This window comes from Macadamia integrifolia, chromosome 14, assembly GCF_013358625.1.
Source record: "Macadamia integrifolia cultivar HAES 741 chromosome 14, SCU_Mint_v3, whole genome shotgun sequence".
Lineage (NCBI taxonomy): Eukaryota > Viridiplantae > Streptophyta > Magnoliopsida > Proteales > Proteaceae > Macadamia > Macadamia integrifolia.
The window spans coordinates 29,671,004-29,698,841 of NC_056570.1; the positions used below are offsets into that span (position 1 = coordinate 29,671,004).

At 36.9% G+C, this 27,838-nt stretch overlaps 2 protein-coding genes across 4 annotated transcripts; one reads left to right on the forward strand and one right to left on the reverse strand.

Annotated features, from left to right (window-relative positions):
* The first annotated feature begins 2,707 nt into the window (after positions 1-2,707).
* On the forward strand, positions 2,708-3,524 carry LOC122062052 (auxin-responsive protein SAUR78-like). The gene has a single exon (XM_042625687.1). It carries the CDS (start codon positions 2,845-2,847, stop codon positions 3,253-3,255), a length of 411 nt encoding a protein of 136 aa, XP_042481621.1. The 5' UTR covers positions 2,708-2,844; the 3' UTR covers positions 3,256-3,524.
* A 15,608-nt stretch (positions 3,525-19,132) lies between these two features.
* LOC122061250 (dnaJ homolog subfamily B member 6-like) lies at positions 19,133-27,824 on the reverse strand. 3 transcript variants are annotated; one of them, XM_042624464.1, is made up of 6 exons: positions 27,549-27,824; positions 26,901-26,994; positions 26,717-26,787; positions 26,555-26,611; positions 25,504-25,719; positions 19,133-19,492 (listed from the first exon to the last, which is right to left on the reverse strand). In XM_042624464.1, exons 1-6 carry the CDS (start codon positions 27,657-27,659, stop codon positions 19,358-19,360), a joined length of 684 nt encoding a protein of 227 aa, XP_042480398.1. In that variant the 5' UTR covers positions 27,660-27,824; the 3' UTR covers positions 19,133-19,357. The 3 variants fall into 3 exon arrangements, with proteins under 3 accessions (XP_042480398.1, XP_042480400.1, XP_042480399.1); XM_042624466.1 differs by having other exon boundaries at positions 19,133-19,496; positions 27,549-27,820; XM_042624465.1 differs by having other exon boundaries at positions 27,378-27,818.
* Between the last annotated feature and the right edge of the window lie 14 nt (positions 27,825-27,838).

A 27,838-nucleotide genomic window follows, 5' to 3' on the forward strand; every position in this document is an offset into this window, starting at 1 on the left:
GCTGCATGTATATTTAATTTTATTCATCTAAGGCACTAAAATAAAAAGCTAAGAGAATATAGAAATGTTGGTAGGTTGGTATCTCTACATCTCTTAGTTTATTCCTGATCCAAAATTCCAAATTAAACAAATCCTATAACTCTATTTTTTTCTTATTTTTATTCTGTCTTTTCTGTTGTAATAGCATCACAGTCCGTGTGGGTTTTTAAAGACATATGCTACAAATTAATTTTATGCTACTGATTCCAAGTGCTGCCCATATGGCATTATTTTTATAATGCCATGTGTTCTCCCTCAAGTCTTTTTCAAAATGTAAGCATGTTCTAAGACAAGAATTCAATTAGATTTGGAGATTTTCAAATTAAAGTTTATACTTTATGACCAAACCATTTGGTTGGTGTATGATTTGGGAGTAATGGATTGCATTAATTTTAAACATTGTATATTGTATGAAATCTTTTTTCACAGGCTTCGTTTTGTTGTTAAGGAATTAAAGAGAAGGAAAATAAAGTTTTATAATTCTAGAAAAAAAAATTTTTAGTCATAAAATTTTACTTAACTTTTTATTCAAATGTCTTGAATTTAAAATATAAAATAAATTATATCTAAAAGGAAATTATTAGATTTGAAAAACTTCATATCCCTTCTCTTTAATTCTTCTTACAAGTAAACAGAGCTTATATGTAAGTTGAAGGGTCATGAGTGGTGATAGGATAGACTACTTATATATTAAGTAGGTTCCCCTAAAAAAAAAATTAATTCAAAACACAACCTACCCCTTTAGAAAAATTGCATCGGGGTAGTGACTGGTTACTACTGCCCGCTAGCGTAGAAAAGTCACCTCTGTTATTTTAATGATTTTTTCTCCTAATAAAGGAAGTCATGTAAATCCGAAAAAAAGGTCTCAACTAGATAACTTGAAAAAAAAAAAAAAAAAAAAAACCTGGTAACAACTTTGAGACATAACACATGTCTATCGCATTCAATTCTCTTTCCTCTTTGAGCTTATCATTAAATTGTGTCCGGGGACCATAGAATTGAATTTTATTAAAGTCAAATGTGTTTAAAATCCTTATAAATCTTCACACTGGGAGACTGTTCTAAGTATTTCTAAGCATTCACATGGGGAGAATATTTTTCTTTTAAGCTTTCATATCGATTGTTCTCATCTGAAGTAATCTCCATTTTCTTTTGGAAGCACATATGGACATTGAGATTTTATGTTCTCCATCTTCAGATGTATATTAAAATTACCAAGTAGAATTACCAAGCCATTAAGGAAAGAATGTCTTAGTCCTTATAAGCATTTACTTTGAGTTACCCTGGATGTGTTGTTTTCACATGGAACCCCAATAATCACGTCAAATGATCTAATTCCATAGCTAAATAGATTCATTATTCACTATATGAATGAAAGAAAACTCAATTGGTAGGCAATGGAGCTTTTGACTAGGAAGAGTTATCATATCTAAACCAACTATTTAATCTACTACTTCATCGTACAAAACCTAGATAAAGAGATTGATTGGGAGAACACCCTTAACCTTATTATTATTTGAGGTGAAAGGCCTATTGGCTTAAATTACCTCATATTTTGAAGGATCAAGTTATTTTGGAAACATATTCTTCTGTCTGTGTAGGCTGGTCGGAAGTCTAATGGAGTTATTGTGGACATGTAAAATTACTAATTTGTTGTGTTTTTTCTATCTATTGCAAAAAAAAAAATCCTTTATCAAGCCTTAAAAAATGATGAATATAAATTTCGAGAGGATGTAATTTTGAAGGATAAGCATTTTTGTTAATGAAAAATAATCTGCACACTATTGGTATCATGCAGCCTCTTGGTTGACATCTGGGCTTCTGAATTGCACTCTTTATAACAATGCTTTACATATGGTTTCGTGACAACATCATATTTTGTATCTTTCACAAATGCCTTTCTAACACTTTTAATGTCATCGAGAAGGGGCATTTATAGAAACAAAAGGTTACATGTCATCATAAAACCATATGTAAATATCCTTATGCATGAGGAGTTGATTTGCAAGGCCCCTTATTATATAGATTTTAACTGGTAAAACTAAAAAATAAGTAAATAAATAATTATACTGCATATACCAACACTTGTTTCATTCACTATTATTTAAAAAAATAAAGAATATATTTATAGAAATAAAAGAAAATGTCTTGATACATGAAACATTTGATCACTTGAATGTACTTGTAGAGGATCTGATCTTATACATGTCAAGGATGGACATGATCTTGGAAAGAGTTTTGAGTTTTTTTTTTTTTTTGCTTAAGCATTAGTGTTTTAAATGCACATATGGGACATCATGAAGATTTAAAATAATAATAATAATAATAATAATAATAATAATAATAATAATAATAAATAAATAAATAAATAAATAAATAAAAACTTATAAGAATTTCTGAACTAGGCAGGTGGTGAAGGATTTTTTTTTTATTTTTTATTTTTAATAATAATTTGGTGGAAAGCTCTGGAAAAGAGTTGGTTAAGCCCAAAGTGGAAACAAAGCGCTGCTGGTTTTGCCAACAAAGTTTCCCGCTGTTATCTAACAGGAGTGGGGAGAGGACCCCCCCAAATGTAGCCCCACAGTCCCACCCACGGACCCACCCGAAACGTCGAAAATAAACAAACTTCCACGTTGCTTTCCGTCCTTTTATATACGAACTTTCTCCGCTCTTTCTCATCCATCTTCGGTCCTTTCGATGTTTTAGGTGCCGTAGAGCACTTGTAGCTAGCCTGGAGTAACCCGCCTGTAACTGCCAAACAACGAAAAACCAACCAAATACCCAAATCGAAAATCGAAAATCGAAATGGCGAAACGCGGGAAGCTAACGAAGCTGAAGTCTGTGCTAAAGAGATGGCAGTCAATGAACAAGTTCGGCCGTAGCAACGGTGGTAGCTCCATCGCCGCCGCAAACCCCTCCGACGACGACGATGAAGGCTCTTTGGGTATGGCCGGTGCGGGTGGAAAGTTGGTTCTTCATCAAGGAGGACTTCATCCAGTGTACGTGGGGAAGTCTCGGCGGCGGTACCTGATAAGCTCCGACGTGATTGAGCACCCTCTGTTCCGTGAGTTGGTGGAGAAGTCGGAGGGGTCGGATTCGATCACAGTGGGGTGCGAAGTGGTTTTGTTCCAACACATGCTGTGGATGCTGGAGAACGCAGAGCCACATGTACAGCAGGAGTCGTTGGACGAGCTCGTCGACTTCTACGCATGCTGAACCCCCCCTTAATTGATTGCTGCTGCTGCTGCTGCTGCTGATGATGATGATATTGTCTGATAACTGAATGATGGTAGGTCATCATCATCATCATCGTCATCATCCCATTAATTAGGTTATTCCCCAAATTTTCCAATGTTGTATGATAAAAGAGTATAAATTTCCATTTTTGTAAATTTCTAATATCTCCAGTTTAATAATAAGAAACGACTCTGTAATATATTCTTGAATCTTGATGATGTCTTTTAATTTAATTATTATTGTGAGTAGTCCTTTTTCTTCTTATTCCTGATCTGTTTTGTTACTTCGTTTTGGGCCAATCCCAAGTTGTCAACTCACAAGAGTTACCAATCCCATCCCAGTCCCAATCCCAATCCCAAACCAATCTATACGATCTATGCTTAATTTTTAAATCTGTTAACAGTGTTTATACGGTAAGAGACAATTAATTTAGGGATTATAGATTAGATAAGAGTAATATAGATTAATGCCTAGTCTTCACCAGTAGGTGCATGCTGGTGTGGTTGTTTTGTCTGTTTCAATGGGGAGCCAGAATTGGTAGAGCTTGCCAGCAAGTGGTGATCAACGAGGGAGGAGGAGGAGGACGAGGAGGACGAGGGTCTTACTTCACTTCACCAATAGTATAGTACTATTAATTCATGGTTTTCTCATTTTTATATATGATATGATATGATATAATGATGATCAGTTCCTGTGAGCTGTAGTAATTATCATGACCACGAGTGGAGCGCAACGCGATTCGGAGCTGCCACTCATACATACCACAAATAGATAGATAAAGTGGGCAACTTGATCGATCAGTCTTTTTTTTTTTTGGTACCAAAAGAAATTTATTGAAGACTCACTCCACAGGGGAGGGAAACATTACAAAGATCGTAAAATAAAGCTAAGGAAATAAACGGAGGTGGAGAATGATTCCAAATAACAGAACAAAACTAAAGCTTTGGCTGAGCTGAAGACAGCCTGAAATGATGTGGGCAATTCTCCAAGGGATGAAGTTGCTGTTGCTGTTGAGGATGTTGATCACCGATAAACAATCATTCTCAATCAGTCACTGGGTGTAATTGTGTATATTGCGTTTTATTTATTTATTTATTTATTTTTTTGGTGGTGATGGGGGAAGGGGACCCGTGATCACCAGAGGTGCTTGGGACGGTGAAGTTGGGGAGTTGGCCGGGTCCGGTGGGTTGGTTGCAGAATCTTCAATGGGGAAACCTAACAGGAAAATATCTTATTATTAATTAGATGCTTTGAGATCCAAATATTAAACGGCTAGCTAGTTCATGATCTATGTTTTAAACTGACAAACTAACCAGGAAAACGTAATTGGAGAAGAAGAAAAAGAAGAAGTAAGTTTGCTTTCATCTCAAACCGTGTGGAGGAATTACTCTTTGAATATATAGAGCACAAAGTCCTGAGGTCCAAGAATCCAAAATAAGGAACAGAGGATATAAAGATAGGAAACCAGAGTAGTACAGCCTCCAATACAGGAAACGTAATCAAAGTGTATGTCTCGATCTCTCCAATTGCGATATGGTTCATAACAAAACCATTGCTAATGAAGATATCCACCATCAGTATCTTATGATCGATCATCATATATGATATTGGAAATTTATTCTCCCATGGTGACTGCATTATTAATTACTTGTTAGTTTGATTTGATCAGTAGAAGACTAATGATGAATCCGGTCCATGTTATTGTGTGGTCAGTATAGGCTCGTGGGATTCGTTGTTAGCTAGAAAAGAAATAGTAATAGACTAATAATCCACAATATCCATTGATGTGATCATCATCATTAGCATGGATAGCTGGCTGCACTTGTGTTGTATGTCCACCTTCATTTTTTTGCCTTCTTCTAAAGGATGGCGATATATAAACTTGCTTATGGTAATAGACTAATAATCCATCATATCTATTGACTGCATTTTTTTGCTTACAATGGTAGGGACGAGAGAGAGAGAGAGAGAGAGAGAGAGAGTACAGGGTTTGTTGACCGAAGAGACCGAAGAAAGGATATGTAGTTTATCCAGAGTAGTAATATGTGGATGAGGAGATGACTGGATTGAAAGCCTAGATAGGTGAGTCGTCCCTGATGATCACCTGCCTGGGGGGATGCATGAGACGCTAAGAAGAACCCATGTGGGGAACGGGGTGAGAGATTAGATTTGGGGGCACGAAGGATGGATGAAGGGATAGGTCCCAGTCCTAGCGATGGCAATCCGCTTGTTGGTCGTATATCTTTTTTTTGTTCTCAAATAAAAACAAAAAGGTCAATAGAAGAAGATAACAGTGATGATGATGATGGTGATGGTGGTCATCTTAATATATATAGTTAAGATGGGCCAGGAACAAAGAAGACGAAGAAGGGATGATCAAAAATGAAAGGAAATAATATTATTAGGGATGGGGCAGCTGCTAGCCCATGGTATTATATATGTCGTCAGTCAGACGTGGATGATCGATCGATGGACTAAATATAAGCATCCGCCGTGGATGCATATGTGCAGATGCAGATGCAGATGCAGATGCCTCTTACAGTCAGTCAGTCTTCGACTACTATTACTAATAGTCCAATCCAAAATAATAAGTTGTTTTTGTCTTTAGCATGTATGCATCCACATAAATAAAAGAGTAAAGACAGGATATTGTTGTAAGATATATATATATATATGATGATCAGAGGAGGACTATTCAGACTTTCACATGTCATGTCTCTCTTTAGTAATTGTATGCGCCTAGGGGCCGAGCCCTCCCTCGTGAAGCGTATCACGCCATCATCACCTGGCAGAATATCTGTCTTTTTTACTTAGCTACTTCTAGTATCCATCCCTCTTCACAGAAAACAAATAAATAACTAAAAGAGATGAGATGAGAGAGAAAGAGGGACATGGGCTCATGGCCGTTCTATCGCAGTCAATATATAACTTTCTTTCTTTCTTTATTGACAGACACTAGTAGCTAGCTACTACAAGTGCGAGGATAGCGACCGATGATGCTCTTATCATAATATAAGTGGGCCTACCTGGGAGACTTGCCTCCGACCAAATACTGTGGGCACCAAATACATAGATTTGTAGTTTCTTTATGCTTTTAGTATTAATAATGTACGTTGGATCTTTTTTTCTTCTTCCAAGACACCCTCTTCTTTTACATCATTATTAGATCTTGAATATGCACGACTGCACAAACAAAAAATATATATATATATATATAACAACCCCAATATTCCCAGTGCTTCTCTGGGTATTTTGAATTTGATTAAATAGGGATCATTATTACGACAAAACACAACCCTTGCAGCTGCAGATATTTAGCCCATTCAAGCTAATTTCAGCCCAAGATGGATTATGAATAGGACCATGTAGGGGTGTCAATTCCTAAACCGAACCGGTAAAACCGGCCGGACCGAACCGATAACAACTCGGATCGAATCGAACCGAAGCCTTATTGGTTCGGTTCGGTTTCGAGTATTGTAACCCCAAAACCAAACCGAACCGCACCGAAAACCGGATGAACCCGAAACCAAACCGAAACCGGCTCAAAACCCAGACCGAAACCGAAACCAAACCGGTAAGAAACCGAAACACTCCAAAATTCATTAAAAAAATTAAAATTTGAATAGTTTTGTATACATTTGTATGGAAAATCGAATTTAAACTAGACCAAAAATCAAAACCAACCCGGTTACAAATCGATTTAAGAAATCGAAGTTCAACAATTCATCATTTGGTTGTTTCCTAATGGCTCCATACCGGTTTAAAAAACCGATCCAAACCGAAATGAACCTAATAAATCCAAACCGGTACCAACCCGAACCCAAACCGCACCGAAACCGACACCGGACCGAAACCGATAAATCCTTATTGGGTCGGTTTCGGTCACTTCCAAACTCACACCGAAACCGGTGGAACCGGACCGAAACCGCACCGACCCGGACCGTTGACACCCCTAGGACCATGAGCGATTTAATTACTTGTAAGTTTATCAAGATCAATATGCATAATATGTTCTCATGGTAAAGTCAATGGCTATGGCCATACAACAAGGGAGCCTCCTAGTCACCTTAATTTAAATCTCTTTTTGGTAAGTATGTTTAAACATTTTAGAGTGCACATTTCAGGCCAGACTAGGCTGGTCCAAGATTATGAGGCCATTGCAAGGTGGGGAGGATCAGGATTTCTTAGTTTGAGGTTAAATGCCTTATTCCACAGGACTAAGAAAGGCAAATCAAACTTTCTTTAATAGGAGGTGAGCATTAATTATGAGACTTATAATACTGTTCCATAATTTTGTAGAAAGATCTGTAACCATTAGCTTGGTAAACTCCTTAACTATATCATGTGTCACCACATGGTTTGAATAATCAGTCCTAGCGTCATTTAGTCTCTATATCCACCTCAATGATATATAGGAAAAAGTTAATTTAATGAAGTTGGTAGATAGGTAATCCCATCAATATTCATTGCTCATGCATCAATTACAACTTTTAGCCAAAGAAAGCTTGCCTGTTTGGTGGTAAAATAAAGCAGCATTAACAAAAAAACCACCATTTAATTGTTGTGAATATGGATCACATTCATGCATAAGAATCATTCTCGTATGTCCTGTGATGATCGATAAATGCATGGATTCCATTGAGTCCTAAGACCAATACTACTAAGAGAAAAACTAAAACAAATTCATGTGTGGATCACAGGACATACAAAATGATTTTCGTATACTTATTAGTTCCTCCCGGCGGGTAACTCAACCTTGAGGAGCACTAGCTTGGAGGTTCCAAAGCTTACAATGAGACTAATCTGTTTGCACCAACTTCCTTCCAACATGCACCTGGGCCTTGGGTTGATGGTGTAGGCCCAGCCTGCTTGAGGCTGTCACTGTCCACATGATCCGACTGCCAACACTGATCCATCCATCCAAGGTTGGTGGTTTAAAAATTAAGGCCACCCATTAACCAGTGGACAGTCCCATCAGATAACAAGACAATATTGGGACGGTGGGCTAGCAATTGGCACACCCCAGAGTCGATCAAGTTGCCAATTTGAATTATAAAATAATATTTGTTGGATCATCAGATGGAGTTGTATAAATTGACCCAATATGAAAGGGTGAAGTTGCCAGTTGGATCGATGCTCCAAAATTCAAAATTGGATGGATACTTACCCGATCTTGTCGGTGTACGTACCTTCTCTACCAGCTTGAACCTTGAGGTCGAGCAACTTGCAATAACTCAATTGGATCAACTTGGCCAACTATGAAGTGTAATGAACTGCCCCATCCCCGACACACCGGACACCATCGGACCCAAAAAAAGAGAATGGGCCAATGGTATGGTATATTTCTGAAAATATGTTCAAGCGTAGACCCGGGCACACATCCCAGGTTTGTCCAGCCGTTTGATGCACATTGACACGTTGGGGCTTTGGAGATGATAATGATGCCTCTTTAAAGGACACTTGGATCTACGGCTTGGTAGATACAATTTAACTAAAATTTTATGCATAGATAGAATCCAAAGTTCTCGACTCACATGTGAAATGTTAATGCAATCAGAGTTATCTAATTGGAAAAACAAGCAGTTTAAAGTTACCAAAGATACAATGGTGTAGTTAGAGCATCAATAGGCTAGATGCGCACACGTGAGGGTATAGTATTATATTGTAAATGTTTAAATTTGATGCTAAAATTTGATACATATATAGTTTATATATACCATTTCAGTGAAATCCAAATGTTAAATTTGGAACATTATTAGTCTTCCACTTGTCTAAGTCTATTTAGACCATTTCACTTTGAAATCCCATTGCCAGATTTGCCACGTCAATTTTTGTGTCAAAATTAGACATGCCAATTAATGAGATTGTTTTAAATGACTATGCAACTCTCTGCTTTAGATTATTAGTTTTACATCTTTTTCATATGTTTTCTTTTCTGCCACTATCCCTAGTGGAATATAAGGCCTTACTATTTGCCGTATGATAGTATATGGGTTAGTCCATGTGATAGAGGATTAGGTAAAATAATCATTCCATTGGTACAATTTCAGCTTAAAATAAATAGTTAAGGTAAATAAAATTACAAAAGACGCCGTTTTGTATTTTATATTCATCTCCCATTTGATGTCATTTTTGTAATTTTACTAAAACTTTGAATCAAAGTTTGAGCAACAACTTTCCTTGCTTACTTTGGACAATAATTTAGTCATTGAGATATATGTAGGGCCTTCAATCACATGGACTAATCCATGCACTACCAAGTTACGGATAGTGAATCATTATATTTCAATAGGCATAATGATGCCTAGAATGACCCTTTTTATTATATAAATAAAAAATCCGTGATGGAGATGGATGCAATTTTTTTTTTTTTTAATAAAGTATAATTCTATATGCGTAAATCCTTATTTACACTTTTAATCTTTTGATGCAAGAATTTTTCCATGAACTGTAAGCCATCAGTATCATTTCTATCCATAGTTTTTTTTTTTCATGGAATTTTAACTGGAATTTGTGCACCTAGTTTTTTTGGGCAAGTATTTTCTATCCAAAAGAGAACCTTGTGCCCACACACAGGGGCTTGCAACCCCAAGTTAGATTCCCCTGTATTTGTGGTGTAAGGGTCTCTCACAATCAGAAAACTTTGTATTTTTTCTTTATGTTTTTTCTTTTTCTAATTGGATGGATCCAAATAACCCCTCAACGTCTTTTTCCATCTTATAATATGATCAGGTAAAATTGCTCAATTGGTTAATGCCTTGCCAATAAATTAGTGTAGACTCCTAAAAAGTGACACGTCCGACTCACGTCTTCATCTTGGGTCATAAAGCACCACATATATGATATGGCTAGGTGACGACAACCACTTGCAAACTTTCTTGTGATCACTTTGCGCCATAAGGCACCCCTATCTTCCGCCTCACCCCATCTTATAATTGAAAATAGTCAACATCTCATCATTAGATGGGGTAAAAAAGAAAAGTACTTCTATCTCTTCATATCAGTGTTTTGAACTAGCCCATGACTTGTCTCCACTCATTTCAGTGCAACCCAATCTAATCCCACCTCATCTCATTTTAGCCCACCCCACACCAAGCTGGTCCCATTCATTCTCAGTCCAGCCTAACCTGAGCCCTTCTCAATCCTCCTTTCCCAACCCTACGCATGGAACCTTATCCCATCCCATCCCATCCAATCTACTGCCGGGGCATGGTACAAACTTAAAATTTACAAAATGAAAATACTGGAAGAGAAGAACATACAAGAAGAGAAAGGCACTATATCGAAAACAGATTGTTTTCAAACTGAGGAGGTGATCTCTTTTTATAGATTTCGGAATTAAAATCCTCTTAAGTCCGTGGACTACAATGTGACTTAAATCCATGAACAATATCTAGCTACAGTTCCGGCAAAAGTGCATAGTTCCGATTAATAAATGGTGATGTCATCATGTGAATCATGTGTGATGGTTTTGTATGGTTGGTCAATTTTATGCTTCCATCATATTATCAATGTCGTGCTTAGTTATAGAATCAAAACTTCCTGTTGAAGAGTGTCCTCCATGACCGAGTAAATCTTCATCTATTGCTTCTTGTAAGGCAATAGTGGATTAGACATCCAAGAGTAAATCCAATGAAGTGTCCAAAGGTACCAAGTCCATAATATTGTCAAGAAATTGATTTGCTTTAGTTTCTTGCTGAGGTTTAACCATGTAGTCGATATGAATGTCTGTGCAAAACAATCATTGATCGTTGGTTACTTTGGTAGTAAACCGATCTCCTGTTGCTTCAAAAGCTTTTCTTCTTAATGTTATTAAGGTACCTTTCCAAATTTTTTGATGATCGTTGTCTTGGATTATCTCTAGAAAAACATCTTCTTCAATTTTGGGGGGTCCAATATATGAATCTTGTTTAGCAGTGGTAAGGATCCAGATTTGGCAAAGCTGATACAAGTGTTTTCTTTCCCACCAGCCCAAAGAAGAGTAAATATAAAAAATCAAAACAGGATAAAACTTCTAATTTTTTAAAGTATGATAAATCATGGTTTGCATCATGATGGGTAGATGACGGGTAAATTATGTATTGTTGGATTGAAAAATAACTCGTCCACAAAGTCTCCACTCAATAGTGTGTATATCCCATGAGTCAGTGGAAGGATAAAAAAGAACTCTAAAAAAATTTTCTTGAAAAAACAAGTCTTTTAGATATTTTTGTAATATCTGTTTAAAATGAAAAATATTATCTTCAATAATTTTTCTTTTGATGAATTTGAAGCATTCCTTAGGTAATACATACCTCACCTTTTCATAAAGACAAATTCTTCTAATTTTATGAAAAATTGATTTATCATGGAAATCAGTTAGAAATTTAGAAAACTTGAGAGAATTGTTTATTTTCTCATATTCAATGTCATCATCAAAATTTGTTTGGGTAATGATTTTGAAGATTAATTCTTGAAAACATTTTTGTTTTTTAAAATATTGAGCAAAGGTTGTGGAAAGAGTATGCAAATCTTGTCTGAGAGTTTTTTTCTTATTGCCACAGTGAGATTTTCATACTTGATTAATCAAGTAGTAGACATCGTTGAAGATTCCTTGATATCTATGAAATTCAGTGATTTTGAATTCAGAGACTTCTGTAGGCTCTTTTGGTAAGAAATTTCGAAGTCGATATCATTTTGCATCTTAGCCACTTGTAGGTAAGTGAGAGGGGTCTCATATGGGTTTTGTGCCCACTGAATTTGAGAGTATGGAGTTTGAGATAATGGAGTTTGTGTCCATTGAATCTGAGATAGTGGAGTCTACTGGGACATTCCTGGTGTAGGAGAACATTGAAATGATCTTCTTGGAGTAAGCAAAGCTTGTGGTAGATCAATCTTTTTAGCAGGTCGTGTGTACGATGCTAAAGATTTTTTCTCCAAAGGCTTTTGTGCCATTGGTTTACTAGAAGATTCCTTTGCAGTAGGTCTGCTTAAGGATTCTTTTACCTTGCCTTTTCCTTTGATGGTTATCCATCCATCATTACTTTGTTGTTTATCCATTGTCTATTGATATAATCTACAAGAAAATTTCTTGAGCTATTAATATATTCTACTTCAAATTTATATTGACTAATTTTATTATACCAATTAATTCTTCTAGAAAATTTTTCGTGTTTTTTGGATTTCAAAAAGTCACAAACTGCCTGATTATCGGTTCGTATTAAAAACCGTTTTTCTAATATAAGAAAAATTTTGAATTTTTGTAATCCAAAAAGAAGAGCTAAAAGTTCTTTTTAAAATATAATATAATGTATTTATGTATATGTGAATTTTCCTGAATTGTATCCACAAACTTGTTCATCTGTTGGATTTTTCAGATGACGGGCTTTTAATACTGCTCCCCAATTCTCATTAGAAACATCGGTTTTTAAGATGAGGAAATCACCTCGAACAACAAATATATTGGAGGAAGGTGTATTAGCTCCCTCTTTATTTGTTGGACGATCTATGTATCAGAATCATTCCATGTACATTCACTGTCTTTGTATAGTTTTTTCAGTAATAGTCCTTCTTTTTTAGAGAGATCCTTATTAAAATTTCATCCATAATTGAGAATTCTAAGAAACTATTGTAAGTGTTTCTTATCATACAATCTATCAGAAAACTCTTTTATTTTTCCTAAAATATGATCTTGTAATTGTAACATGTTCTGTGTTAAAATGAATCAAAGAAAATTAATAGAAGTTTTTTCTAATTCAATTTTTTGGGGTTTTAAATTATTCCATGTTGTTAGAATAATTGAGAGATTTGTTTGAGATGATCTTGATGTTCTCCTTTAGTAGAAAAGAAAACAAGAATATCATTAATATATACAACCGCGAAAGGTAGGTCTCCAAATATAGAGTCCATCCACCTTTGAAAAATTTAAGGGGTTGTATTAAGACCAAATGGCATAACTGTCAATTGATAATGTTTATTAAATGGGACACTAAAAGTTGTGAGTGGTTTACTCTCATCAGTTAATTTGATTAGCTAAAAACCTAATTTGCAGTCAAATTTGCTAAAATATTTAACGGTTTTGGTCTTATGAATAAGAATATCTTTTCTCGGGACAAAGTATCCATCGAAAATAATGTTTTGATTAAGAAATTTATAATTGATTACCATATGGGATTTTCCTCTTATTTGTTCAGCATGGTTGTGTACCATAAATGCTAGACTGGTGTGAGGATTTGTTGATGGTTCAATTAATTTGAGTTCTTGTAACTCTTTTAATTAAATATCAAATTCTTTTATATCCTTTTCAAAATATAAAATTGGTTTTACTCTAATGATCTTTTGTGGATCATCGAGTTGAATATAGCAATAACGTGGGCTTTTATCCCATAACTTTAATGGGTTGTCACTAAAGTTATCAAATAATTCTTGGTATAACCAGTGAGTGGGTTCCAATATTCTAATAATCGGTTTTGGTTTAAATCCTTTCTCAATGAAAAAGCTATGTCAAGGATGAATTGGTATCGTAAACTCAGTAAAATTTAAAGTTATTTTAACAGAGTGAGGTGAAATTGTTTAAGGAAGATGATTTTGTAAAAAGGTTTTTCCTAAAATAAATTCACCATGCATGAAGGGAAAACAAAGGATTTTGGGAATAATAAATTGTATATTATTCAAATAAATTGGAACTTTATGAGCTTTGTACTCTAAAGTAACCAAATGTCCTGTGACACCATAGACATAGATTGGTTTTTCCACCTTTTCCCAATAGTGTTCAGGAATTGCGTTCAATTGACAAACAGAGTGTGTTGCTCCTGTTTCAATGAGGACATCAAGGCTATATTCTTTAAATTGTGGGAATTTAAAGATGCCTTTTACATAAATATGCTTATTACCCTGGTTTAGGATAATATAATTTCTTTGTTTTTTTCTAACGAATATTTATGATATGAAAGCATATTTGATTCAGCTTCAGATTGGGTATCTGAGTGTTTAGAAGATTGCATGGGGTCGTAACTTCTAAAAAGTTGAGGATTGTAAGGAGGATATTCAAAAATTGAATTTCTTCATTGGGCAGGAGAAGATGTTGAAGAGGATCCTTCCCCGGGGGTGAAAAAAGAAAATCTTCTTTTCAGATATAAAGTATCCCCAGAGGCCAAAATATCAAAAGTTTGAGGAATTATTGGCGGTGCTTGAGGTTTTGACAAGATGTTTGTCAAAAGTCAATTTTCTGAGATCTTTAAATCATGCCAATTTAAGAGCCTCAGTTCTAATTCTGTTTCAAATGCACGAGGTTCAAAGATCTCAACTATTCATTTATCAACTGGTTGTAGCTTTGTATAAGTCATATTAGTAAGTTCATGAACTCATTTCCATGAGACCTCAAGATTATGACTATTAGATCTCATTTCTAGATTTTGGGTTTTAATATTCAAAACTACTGAATCACAGATTGCAGGGTCTGTGATAGAGACAAAATAGTTTGGACATGGAATGATTATGACACATAGGTCGTCTAACAAATAAAGAGGGAGCTAATACACCTTCCTCCAATATATTTTCTGCTCAGGGTGATTTCCTCATCTTAGAAATCAATGCTTCTAACTAGCATTGGGGAGCAATATTAAAAGCCCGTCCCCCAAAAAATCCAACAGATGAACAAGTTTGTGGATACAATTCAGGAAAATTCATGTATACATAAATACGTTATATTATATTTGAAAAAGAACTTTTAGCTCTTCTTTTTGGATTACAAAAATTCAAAAATTTTCTTATACCAGAAAAACGATTTTTAATACGAACCGATAATCAAGCAGTTCATGACTTTTTTAAATCCAAAAAACGCGAAGAAAATTTTAAAAGAATTAATTGGTATAATGAAATTAGTTAATATAAATTTGAAGTAGAATATATTAACAGCTCACGAAATTTCCTTGTAGATTATCTTAGTAGACAATGGATAAACAACAAAGCAATAATGGATGGATAACCATCAAAGGAAAAGGCAAGGTAAAAGAATCCTTAAGCAGACCTACTGCAAAGGAATCTTCTAGTAAACCAATGGCACAAAAGCCTTTGGAGAAAAAATCTTTAGCATCGTACACACGACCTGCTAAAAAGATTGATCTACCACAAGCTTTGCTTACTCCAAGAAGATCATTTCAATGTTCTCCTACACCAGGAATGTCCCAGTAGACTCCACTATCTCAGATTCAATGGACACAAACTCCATTATCTCAAACTCCATACTCTCAAATTCAGTGGGCACAAAACCCATATGAGACCCCTCTCACTTACCTACAAGTGGCTAAGATGCAAAATGATATCGACTTCGAAATTTCTTACCAAAAGAGCCTACAGAAGTCTCTGAATTCAAAATCACTGAATTTCATAGATATCAAGGAATCTTCAACGATGTCTACTACTTGATTAATCAAGTATGGAAATCTCACTGTGGCAATAAGAAAAAAAACTTTCAAACAAGATTCGCATACTCTTTTCACAACCTTTGCTCAATATTTTGAAAAACAAAAATATTTTCAAGAATTGATCTTCAAAATCATTACCCAAACAAATTTTGACGATGACATTGAATATGAGAAAATAAACAATTTTATCAAGTTTTCTGAATTTCTAACTGATTTCCATGATAAATCTATTTTTCATAAAATTAGAGGAATTTGTCTTTATGAAAAGATGAGTCATATATTACCTAAGGAATGCTTCAAATTCATCAAAAGAAAAATTATTGAAGATAATATTTTTCATTTTAAATAGATATTACAAAAATATCTAAAAGACTTGTTTTTTCAAGAAAATTTTCTTAGAGTTCTTTTTTATCCTTCCACTGACTCATGGGATATACACACTATCAAATGGAAACTTTATGGACGAATTGTTTTTCAATCCAACAATGCGAAATTTACCCGTCATCTACCCATAATGATGCAAACCATGATTTATCATACTTTTGAAAATTAGAAGTTTTGTCCTAATTTGGTTTTTGATATTTACTCTTCTTTGGGTTGGCTGGAAAGAGAACACTTTTATCATCCTTACCAATTCTGGATTCTTACAACTGCTAACCAAGATTCATATATTGGACCCCCAAAATTGAAGAATATATTTGTCTTGAGATAATCCAAGACAGCGATCATCGACAAATTGGAAAGGTGTCTTAATAACGTTAAGAAGAAAAGCTTTTGAAGCAGCAAAAGATCGATTTACTATCAAAGTAACCGATAGTCGACGATTGTTTTGCACAGACATTCATATCGACTACATGGTTAAACCTCAGCAAGAAACTGAAGCAAATCAATTTCTTGACAATATTATGGATTGGGTACCTTTGGACGCACCATTGGATTTACTCTAAGATGTCCAACCTACTATTGCCAAGAAGCAATGGATCAGTTATGGAGGACACTCTTCAGTAAGAAATTTTGATTCTATAACTGAGCACATTATTGATAATATGATGAAAGCATAAAATAGACCAACCATATAGAACCATCATCATGACATCACACATGACTCAAATGATGACATCACCATTTATTAACCGAAATTGTAGCAAGATACTGTTCATGGATTTAAGTCACATTGTAGTCCACGGACTTAAGAGGATTTTAATTCCAGAGTCTATAAAAGGAGACCACTTCCTTAGTTTGAGAACAATCTATTTTCGATATAGTGCCCATCCCAATCTTCAACCTCTCAAATCAACCCTACTCAATCCAACCCACTTTATCCGAACACTCGCTATCATCTTCTTCCATCTCAACCCAACCCAACCTACCCACACCAACCCACCCTACCCCACGTGAACCCTCTTCTCAGTTCTCACCGCTCCTCTTTGGATGGTCCAAGAGCACTCCCTCCATACCTTAGTCCAATCCAACTTAGTTCATCATAGGCCCTCACAATCTAACCTAACTTCACTCAACCAATCTTGTGGGGAGGTGGTGAATGGAGGTATACGGGGACATAATTCGTCAACCATAGAGGGTGATGAGAAAGCTTTAGAATTAAATGATTTACTTCCTATTTTTTCCTCCGCCAAGTTGAAGGGGAAAAGACGGGCCTACTCTGATGTGAGCTTGGATGTATGTGAGGTAAATTTAGGGGTGTCAAAAAAGCCCACTCAACCCGAACCAGCCCTAGCCCGCCCTAAGGCCGAACAGGGCTTGGACTGATTTTTCAACCCACAGGGTGTGTTAGGGTTGAAATTTTCAGGCCCGAGGCAGGGTTGGGTTGGGCTTGGGTTGAGGTCTCAACCCAACCCGACCCGACCTAACCTCAACCCAAGCCCAACCCGACCTAACCCAACCATGTTTATTAAGTTTATAATCATATAAATATGCTAATAATTATTAGTGGGTACTTATAAAAAAAAAGTCTTTTGTTTTCCACAATCTACATATATACGAAAAATTTGGTCTTTGACCTCTGCAATGCATCAAGATCAAGCAACCAAGTAACCGATAGTATTGGTTTGGATTGGATTGGGTTAAACCTGGCCCAATCAAGGTTCATCAGGGCTGGGATAGTTGGTCTAAACCAGATAGAGTTGGGCTAGGTTTTGAAAAACCCAGCCCAACCCAGCCCATTGACACCCATAGGTAAACTATTATGTCGTTTCCCCGAGTCCGAATGGCCCCTCAGCGTAAAGTGAGCTCTGAGACTAATAGTTAATATGTTGCTTCTTTGGAGGGCCTTTCAGAGTCCATGGTAAGAGATGGCATCAATGATCCAGTCTTGGAATCTCCTTTCTTCTTTCTGGCAAACTCCTGCCTTTTATATGGCATGTTTTTGTTTTTGTTTTTGTTTTTGTTTTTGTTTTTTTGTTTTTTTTTTTGTTTTTGTTTTTTTGTTTTGCCTTGTTTAAGGCTTTGTAGTGCCTCTTAGTTTCTTGCTAATTTGACTTGCATTTTTCTTTTGAGCTTTGTTTTCTTTATTTTTTAATAAATTATCTTATTTATATATAAAAAAAAGCTATTATATAAAACTAACTCATAATGAGAATTTTGTGGTAAAATAGTGTATATCTAATCCTAATAATGATTATTTTTTACAAAGTAAACATAGCTTAGATTCTCTTAAAAAAGAAAGGAAAGCAAGAGCTCATTAATAAACCATTAATCAAGAAGGAAAAATTGAGAGGTTGACACATCTAGGTTTTTCTGTATCACCTACAAGCTATAATTAAAATTCACCAACCCTTAATCAACAACGACATTTCAAATGAAAATAAAACATCAAATAGGGTCACAGAGGCAAAACTGCCCCAACCATTTTTTTTTTTTTGGGTGGTGGGGTGGGGGGGGGGGGACCTTTGTTGGATTAACAATACTATCCTTAACTTTAGGATGAGCAATCACTCACAATAAAGAAAATACATGCTTCCTACTTATTGCATATAGGAAACTTGAACACTTCACAATTAAGAGGTAATGGATTCAACTCCTCTTGGACCTATTAATTAAAAAATAATATATATATATATATATATGATCAAGTTGTTATTTGAGTACATGGAAATATACGTTTTCCCTCATCAAAGACTTTTTCTTAAGTAACAAAAAGCTTAATTAAAGGCAAAAAAAATGTGTAAGGTGTTGAAATTACATAATTCAGACAATGAAGGTGTGGAACTAAACCATTTTATCCGGATTGCACAAGACAAGATCTTTTGGGCCACCGAAGATTTGAATCAGTGAGTTTTTCATCGCATTATCTAAAATGCAATTGAAATATTCTACACTCAAAAACTTAAAAATAACCATCTAAACAATTGAGATATTTATCTCTAAATTAAGTCAAAATGTGAAAGAGGAAACGGTATAATGAACTAGAGAAAAAAGTTACAAAAAAAAAAAAATGATCCTAAAATAGGGATTAATTTTATATTTTAAGAGCTTTTCTTTGGTTTTGTTTTTTCTTTTCTTTTACAAATACCATTGGTAGCCGAGGAAATTGTATTGCCAAACCTATTACGGAAGCAATATAATAGTTTTACATGCCATGGCTAATAATGGTTCTAAAATTCTTCAGTGATATGAACACCGAGACAACAACAATAAGTAGAGGAGCTGTGATCTCCATCTTAGATCAAACCCAAAGAAATCCTTTTCTTGTTTTTTAAATCTCTTCCTGACGCATCATGATTTCCTCCAAATAGTGTTCCTCCGCCTTCCCTTTCCTCCTTTCCCCTTGGAATCTTGCCTCCCTTCTCCCTGTCCTACCTAATAAAAATGTTCCAGAAAGATCAAGAAAGGTATATTCTATAATCCTCAAATTATAAATTGCTACATGAGAGAGTATTATATATAGAAACGCAACTCTAAAATGATGCAGAAGATAATGGAAAAACAAAACAAACAATGCACATGGATTTTACGAGGTTCAGCAAGGTTGCCTATGTCCCAGGTGAGATGAGATCCTGCTTCACTATCAATGGAGAATAAGGTTACAACGCTTGTCCTCACACCTCTCAGTATTGCTTGCATTACAGAGAAAGAAACCCTCGCTACAAATATATAGCGAAAAAACCCTAATCCGGAAAGTACACAATTACCCTCAAATAAAAATTCGAGCTGGGGGCTGCGCTCCCCTACACCCCCTGCTATGCAAGGGGGCCTCCTACCCCCCTTGCAACCCCCACGGCCCACTAACCAGTTAGCGGAACCGTCATCCTGCCTATCTAGGTGCTGCACCAGTACTCCTTGGATTAAACTACGACGGAATACAAGACATCATACACCAACAATCTCCACCTTGGCTTGAATTCTGTCGAGCCTCCTGTAAAGATAACTTGTAGACGTCTTCATCATTATACCTCATTAGAGGTACAAACCCGCACCTGTTTGGTGCGTCCCTCATCTTCAACAATGAGTAATATTAATCAAGTCCAAACAGGACTCGAACTTCTCTGTAATAACTGGCTTTGTAAACATATCTGCAGGATTGAGATCTGTATGAATTTTTCTCAAGTGAATACTGCCTTCTGACACAAGCTCCCTGATCTTGTGAAATCTCACATCAATATACTTTGTCCTTGCATGAAACACCTGATTCTTTGCAAGATATATGGCACTCTGACTGTCACAATGTAACACTGTACCTCTTTGCTCCAATCCCAACTCACGAACCAATCCAACCAACCAGACTCCTTCCTTGGTAGCCTCAACTGCTGCCATGTACTCTGCCTCTGTAGTGGACAATGCAATTGTAGACTGAAGCATCACCCTCTATGATATAGGTCCACCAGCCAATGTAAACACATACCTTGTAGTAGACCTCCTCTTGTCTAAATCACTAGCATAGTTAGAATCAACATAACCTGCCAATTCTGTAGAACTTCCCTTGCCACTGAACATAACACCTATATCTTTAGTCTTGCTCAAATATCTGAAGATCCACTTAATTGCATTCTAATGCTCCTTCCCTGGATTACTCATGTATCTGCTAACAACATTGACTGCATGAGACAAATCCGGCCTGCTACAAATCATAGCATACATGAGACTCCCAACTGCACTAGCATAAGGGACTTGAGACATCTGCTCTACCTCATCATGTGTTGTAGGGCATTCTCTTTCAGATAACTTGAAGTAGCCAGCTAAGGGAGTGCTAACCGGCTTAGCCTTTTCCATATTGAAACTCTCTAGCACCTTTTTAATATACCTCTTTGGAGTTACCCAAAGTTTACCTGCATTTCTATCTTTAAGGATTTCCATGCCAAGGATCTTCTTAGCGGCACCAAAATCCTTCATCTCAAATTCAGCACTCAACAAAGACTTCAAAGAGACTATATTATGTTTGTTCTTTGCAGCAATGAGCATGTCATCAACATAAAGTATCAACAAAATAATAAAATTATCACTTGACACTTTATAATAAACACAACTATCATACTCACTTCTTGCGTAGCCAATCTTCATCATGTGGGAATCAAAGCGCTTGTACCACTGCCTAGGAGATTGCTTAAGGCCATAAAGAGACCTCTTAAGTAGACAAACATGATATTCCTTTCCCTGCACCTTGAAACCTTCAGGCTGCTCCATGTAAATTTGTTCCTCCAAGTCACTATGAAGAAATACAGTTTTCATATCAAGTTGTTTAAGCTCTAAATAATACATGGCCACCAAAGCAAGTAGTACCATAATCGAAGTGTGTTTCATCACTGGAGAGAATATTTCATTGTAGTCTATCCCCTGCTTCTGTGTATAGCCCTTGGCTATAAGTCTGACCTTATACCTTTCACGCTACTTCTCAGATGCTACCTCTTTCTTACGAAAGACCCATTTACACCCAATGATTTTTCTTCACTTGGGTTTTTCCACAATCTCCTAAGTCTTATTCTTCTGTAGAGATTCCATTTCCTCCATCATAGTTGTCATCCATTTATCATGTTGTGCATCACTCAAAGCATCATGGTAGGAAGATGAATCACCTGTACCTACAGTGAGGGCATAGGCAACCATGTCCTCAAATTCGTATCTCATAGGTGCTTTGTGAGTACGCTTCCCTTTACCCTTTGCTACAGTATAGGGAACTTCTACTACTTCCTATTGTCCTGGTAAGTCACTTGATGACTCATTCTCTCTTGTTGTCTCTAACTCACCTAACTCCACCTGCATAGTAGAACCTTCTTTATTTTCATCAACTGCTTATGAATTGTAATTTGACTTCACTATATGAGACTCATCAAACACAACGTCTCTGCTAACCACAACTTTCTGTGAACTTGAATCCCACAACTTGAATCCATTTACACATTTCTTAAAACCAAGAAAGATACACTGCTTAGACTTTGAGTCTAACTTGGAACGCTGCTCACTCTCAACATGCGCATAGGCTGGACAACCAAATATTTTTAGAATAGAATAATCTACTGATTTTCCTGTCCATACCACTTCATGAATTTTACAATCAATCGCCTTTGATGGAGACCTATTGATGAGAAAACATGCCATGTTCACTGCTTCTGCCCAAAATCTCTTGTTCAACCCTACATTCAACCTCATACTTCGAGCTCTTTTTAGAAGTGTTCTGTTCATCCTTTCAGCTACACCATTTTGTTGTGGTGTCTTTGGAACCGTGAAGTGACGTATAATCCCTTCAGTTTTGCACAATTCTAGAAACCGCTTATATGTGTACTCTCCTCCATTATCTGTTCTCAAGTATTTAATTTTATTTCCTGTCTTCCTTTCTACCTCAGCCTTCCATTCCTTAAATTTAGTGAACACCTCACTTTTATGCTTCATGAAGTATATCCAGACTTTCCTTGAGTAATCATCAACAAAGGTCATGAAGTATTCTGCCCCACCTTTAGATTTTACTGTTGAAGGACCCCATACATCGATGTATACATAATCAAGCACCCATTTACTCTTATGTTTTGCAGTTTTGAAACTAACCTTATATTATTTCCCGAACACACAATACTTGCAGAACTTCAGTTTACAAGTTTTTACTCCCTTCAACATTTTTCTTTTATGAAGCTCCATCAATTCTCCTTCTCCCATAAGTCCTAACCGCATATGCCACAGATAGGTATCATCTGTATCAAATACTGCATCTATAGTCACAGATGCTCCACCTATAATTGTGCTCCCTGTGAGTCTGTATAGGTTTCCTGCTAGCTGTCCCTTCATGACAACCATTACACCCTTAATAACTTTGAGAACTCCACCTTCTATTATGTACTTGCAGCCATTTGAGTCAAGTGCCCCCAAAGATATTAAGTTTTTCCTTAATTTTGGTACATGTCTCACATCTGCTAAGGTTCTTACTATCCCATCAAACATCTTGATTTTGATAGTGTCTATCCCAATGGTCTTGCATACAACATCATTCCCCATTAGGACAGACCCACCATTATATGATTGATATGTATCAAACCAATCCTTATGTAAACACATGTGATATGAACATCCAGAATCTAAAATCCAAGAATCAGAAGGTTGATTCTTACCTGATGATATAGAGAGTACATCTCCATCATCTCCATCTGAACTGTCAGCCACGCTAGCTTCCTCAGATGCCTTATCTACACTTTCTTCTTTAAGTCCGCCTTCCTCTTCAAGCACTCTCTCTTCAGATGACCTTCCTTCTTGCAATAGTAACAAGAGACATTTGTCTTTGCCCCTTTTGATTTCGATCGACTCTTTCCATATCCCTTCTGATTTGATCTCCCTCTTTCCTGCTCCTTATCACCTTCGAAAAGACCTTTTCCTTGAGATTTTGTACTACTGGCTTTCTTCTTTGTATCATTGGACATGAGGACAGCTGCGATTTCATCCATCTCAATGGTCTCCTTTCCGCACAAGAGAGTCGTCACTAGGTGATCATATGATTCTGGGAGCGACGACAGCAATAGTAACGTCTTGTCTTCATCCTCGATTTTAACCTCCAGGTTTGCAAGTTTACTTACGATCTGATTGAACATGTTAAGATGCTCTAATAGATCCGTACCTTCCTCCATCTATAGAGAATACAATTGCTTCTTCACGAACAACTTGTTCGTTAAGGACTTCGTCATGTAGATGCTTCCAAGTTTCGTCCATAACTGCGGTGCAGATTCGATACCCACAACATATTGTAGGGCATCATCAGAAATATTTAATCGAATAGCACTTACCGTCTTTTCCTCCATCTCTTCCCAATCTTCGTCAATAATTTTTGCAGGTTTCTTCGACTTTCCCAACAATGTTTTCGCCAAACCCTGCTGTATCAGAAGATCCTTCATCCTTTGACGCCAGAGGATGAAATTGTTCTTCCCATTAAACCTCTCGATATCATACTTGACATTCGATCCCTTCCCTGCCATCATGATAGTAAACCCTAGAAAAAGAAAACCTAGAGCTTTGATACCAATTTGTAGAAACGCAACCCTAAAACGATACAGAAGATAATGGAAAAACAAAACAAACAATGCACACGAATTTTACGAGGTTCGACAAGGTTGCCTACGTCCCCGATGAGATGAGATCCTGCTTCACTATCAATGGAGAATAGGGTTACAACGCTCGTTCTCACACCTTTCAGTATTGCTTGCATTATAGAGAAAGAAACCCTCGCTACAAATATATAGCGAAAAAACCCTAATCCGGAAAGTACACAATTGCAAGCAATACTGAGAGGTGTTGCACCAGTACTCCCTGGATTAAACTGCGACGGAATACAATACATCATACACCAACATTACATTGGTTGCAACTAACAAATACCCAATGACTACTTGAAAAGGAATCTTTTTTAGGGGACAAAAAGGACATTTCAAGAAAGGAGAGAGAGAGAGAGAGAGAGAGAGAGAGAGAGACATGGAAGTACTAACTAGAGCATGGCCTAACCAACACTCCCATACGTATCTCTCCTCCCTCAATCAAAAGATATCCCTACCCTTATTTAGGGTTGGATAAAGATAGAAGTGTGGCTTGCACTAGCACTTCCATATATCTATCTCTCTTCTCCCTTTGGATAAAGATAGAAAAGTGACGTGAACGCAGTCCCATATATCTATCTCTTCTCTCCATGAAAAGACATCCTTACTTCTTACTTGGAGATAGGCCAAATAGAAGTGTGGCCTACCCCAACCCTCCCATATATCATCTATCTATATTTCTTCTCCCTCCATGAAAAGGTACTCCTACAACTTGTTTGGAAGAAGGAGAGAGAAGTGTGAGCTATGCTAGTTCTCCTGACTGCCCTAGCTAACACTCATATATGTCTCTCTCTTTTCCCTCCATGAAAAGACATCCCCACCCATTGTTGGGGTAGGAGAGAGAAGTTCTGGAGAGACAGAAATACGACCTTCAACACATCACTCTCATATGCCTATTTCTAATACTGTGATAAGACATCTCTACCCTTATTTGGAGAGAACTCTCTTAGATAAGCACTTCCCATTAGAAAGCTAGCACACTTTCCAGCACTTCACAGAATTCCCCACGTTTTACTCGTTTTGCATTTGCATAAGACAAAACAACATGTGGCTAATGTAAATATGGACTCTGGAGTGTCCCAAGGTGTGGGTTGCCACCTCAATTATTCTAATGCGAAAAAAAAAAAAGCTACATCCAAGTGCATGGACGCTTGAATTTTCAAGATGCTTGGAAAGTATCTAAGTTAATTCGAGGCTTTAAAGCAGCGAATACGTAACAGAAGCTACACACACAAAGACACACAGAAATTAACAAGAGAGAGAGAGAGAGACAGAGAGAGACAGAGAGAGACAGAGAGGCTTACTCCAATACAGAAACTGGGAATTTGCATGGCTTCCGTATCGAAATTGCTGGATCTCTGGGATTTCAGCCCGGAACAAGCTCTCTTGTTCTCATTGCTATTGTCGTTGTGAAAATTAATAGAAGAAAAAGAAGGGGCGGGAGGAGAGGCGTCCGGGTCACTCTGGAACATTTCGTCGAACAGTTCCTGAAGATCTTCGAAGCTCTCCTTGCCTTTCTCCTGTTTCAAACAGAGATACGCAAACAAAACACCAAAAAAAAAATTAGAAGACCATTACTAATTTCCTATGCAACTCGTAGCACGCAAAGCAATAAATACATACATACAAGGCAAGTGATCACATGAGAAATTAAGCTTGTGGCCTCAACCAAGACTACTCAACAGAACAACGACACATGCATCAAAGTTTCCTACTTCACAGTGCGAATCGCCGAATCGAGAAGCAAATCTGGGCCCCACCACCGTCCACCGCCACCTTTTTATGACCCCTAGACTTGAATCTTTCTTGAAGCTTCCTCTCTTGCTCCCTGAATGGTTCTTATTTTTTCTCCGTTTTTCCTTGTTTCTACTTCAATTCATTGGCCATTGATGATGAGAAAGGTCAACGTGGCTCTCTAACGAACAAGTGTATAAACGGGATGTTGATAACCACAAATGAGATCAAAATGGGTGGACCCACCGATCAATACGGAGACCACCACGGCATGCAGTACGATCCATGACCATGACTGACGCCTACAGTCATCTTATTTTATTATTTATTCTTTTTCTTTTTCTTTTTCCTGATCATAGTCCATACTCCATAGACGCCCTCCTATAGTCATCCGATCTGATCAAAGGTGGATACACTCGTTTGGAGGAGACTCTGTGATGAGGCTAGCTAGCTACACCTTTTTAACCCGAAAATGTTCGAAAAGGAAGGAGGAGAAAGGACGCCACATGGGATTATCCGAACAAGGTAGAGATCGACTTATGGAAGTCTAATCAAACACTGAACGATTTCGATTTATAAAGTATCCATTTAGAATCTTAAAAGGGAAGAAGCGATCCTTACACTGGACTTGGTCTCCTTCATCTTCACCGCCATTTCACCCAAAAAATCGCCCATCCCCTGCAAAGATCGGTTACGAACAACTCAGAAAACCAATCCCAATTCAAATAATCGATCGCAACCTAACAAAATAAGAATCATCAAATATTTTCCCTCACAACCTACATTTTCGTCATTATCATCGCCGTCGTATGCTCCCAAGTCGTACAGAAACCTTTTATTTGCGTCTGAGAGAACTGTCGAAACAACGTGAAGTACTAGTTGCTTAGAACTTGTAAGATTTCAGTATACGGCAACGCCGCTGCTGGGGGATAAAGGTAAAAAAGAAAAATTGCTCTGATCGTATTACCAGAATAAGCTTCTTGTATTGACTGGAAATTTTTCTTCGCTTCATCCTCGAGATTGGAATTCCCTGACGCCGAGCATCGGTCTGGATGCCATCGCTGCAGGCATGCCAATAATAATTACTATTCGTTACCATCATATGATGAACTACAATAGTGTTCGTTGGAGATCAGGCGAAATTGGCGCTGCTAAATCCCTCTCCCATAAAGCACAAAAGGGAAAAGCAGAACAAGAAAAAAAGAGGATGTCGAAATTGACGAAGATACCAACTTTAATTGGACTGATTCCCATACAAAATAACACAATTAGTGACCTTTTCAAACGGCGTAAAGACTGAAGAAAGAACAGATTCATGTTTCATCGGTTGGAATAACCAATTCATAGATTCCAAGATCGAGCTAGTAAAGAACAAGAATACCAAAAAAAAGGGGGGGAAAACATTAATTAAAGAGAAAAATGAAGGTTTTTCATTAATTCTAACCAAAGCTAGCTTCTTATATGCATTTCTTAGCTCTGATGCAGTGCATTCCTTCTTCAGACCCAAAACAGCGTAAAAATCAGTGCTTTTCTCATCCCCGTCAGCCATTACTATTACCTAAACAAAGAAATTAAAACTAGAAAGGGGTAGGGAAGCGGAAGAACCAATCGTAACTAGGAATTGTCGACGAATTTCTGAGACCGAACCATAGATAAAAGAGGGAAGGGAGGAAGCAGAAGGAGATGTAATAATTGAGGGATTTAGTATAAGATCAAAGAGAAGCATTAAGGCTACAGCTTTGATGATTCTGACACGGAACCTCAGCAAAAAGCTATCCTAACTACTGAGAGAAGTGAATGGGATGGTTTTGGGCGAGGAGATACGAGAGAAACTCTAGACAGCCCCACCCAAAACGCTTAGAATTGGAAGACTCCAGAAACCGGCTTTTAAATACGCTTTCATAA

Bases quoted from the DNA above. Each gene is read 5' to 3' on its own strand.
- LOC122062052 (XM_042625687.1), top strand. From the start codon at position 2,845: ATGGCGAAACGCGGGAAGCTAACGAAGCTGAAGTCTGTGCTAAAGAGA.
- LOC122061250 (XM_042624464.1), bottom strand. From the start codon at position 27,659: ATGCTTCTCTTTGATCTTATACTAAATCCCTCAATTATTACATCTCCT. The intron at 26,612-26,716 runs GTAGGTTGTGAG...CGATCTTTGCAG, and splicing joins GCGATGATAATGACGAAAAT to GGGATGGGCGATTTTTTGGG. The intron at 19,493-25,503 runs GTAAGCCTCTCT...TTTATTAGGTAG, and splicing joins TTCCCAGTTTCTGTATTGGA to GACAGGGAGAAGGGAGGCAA.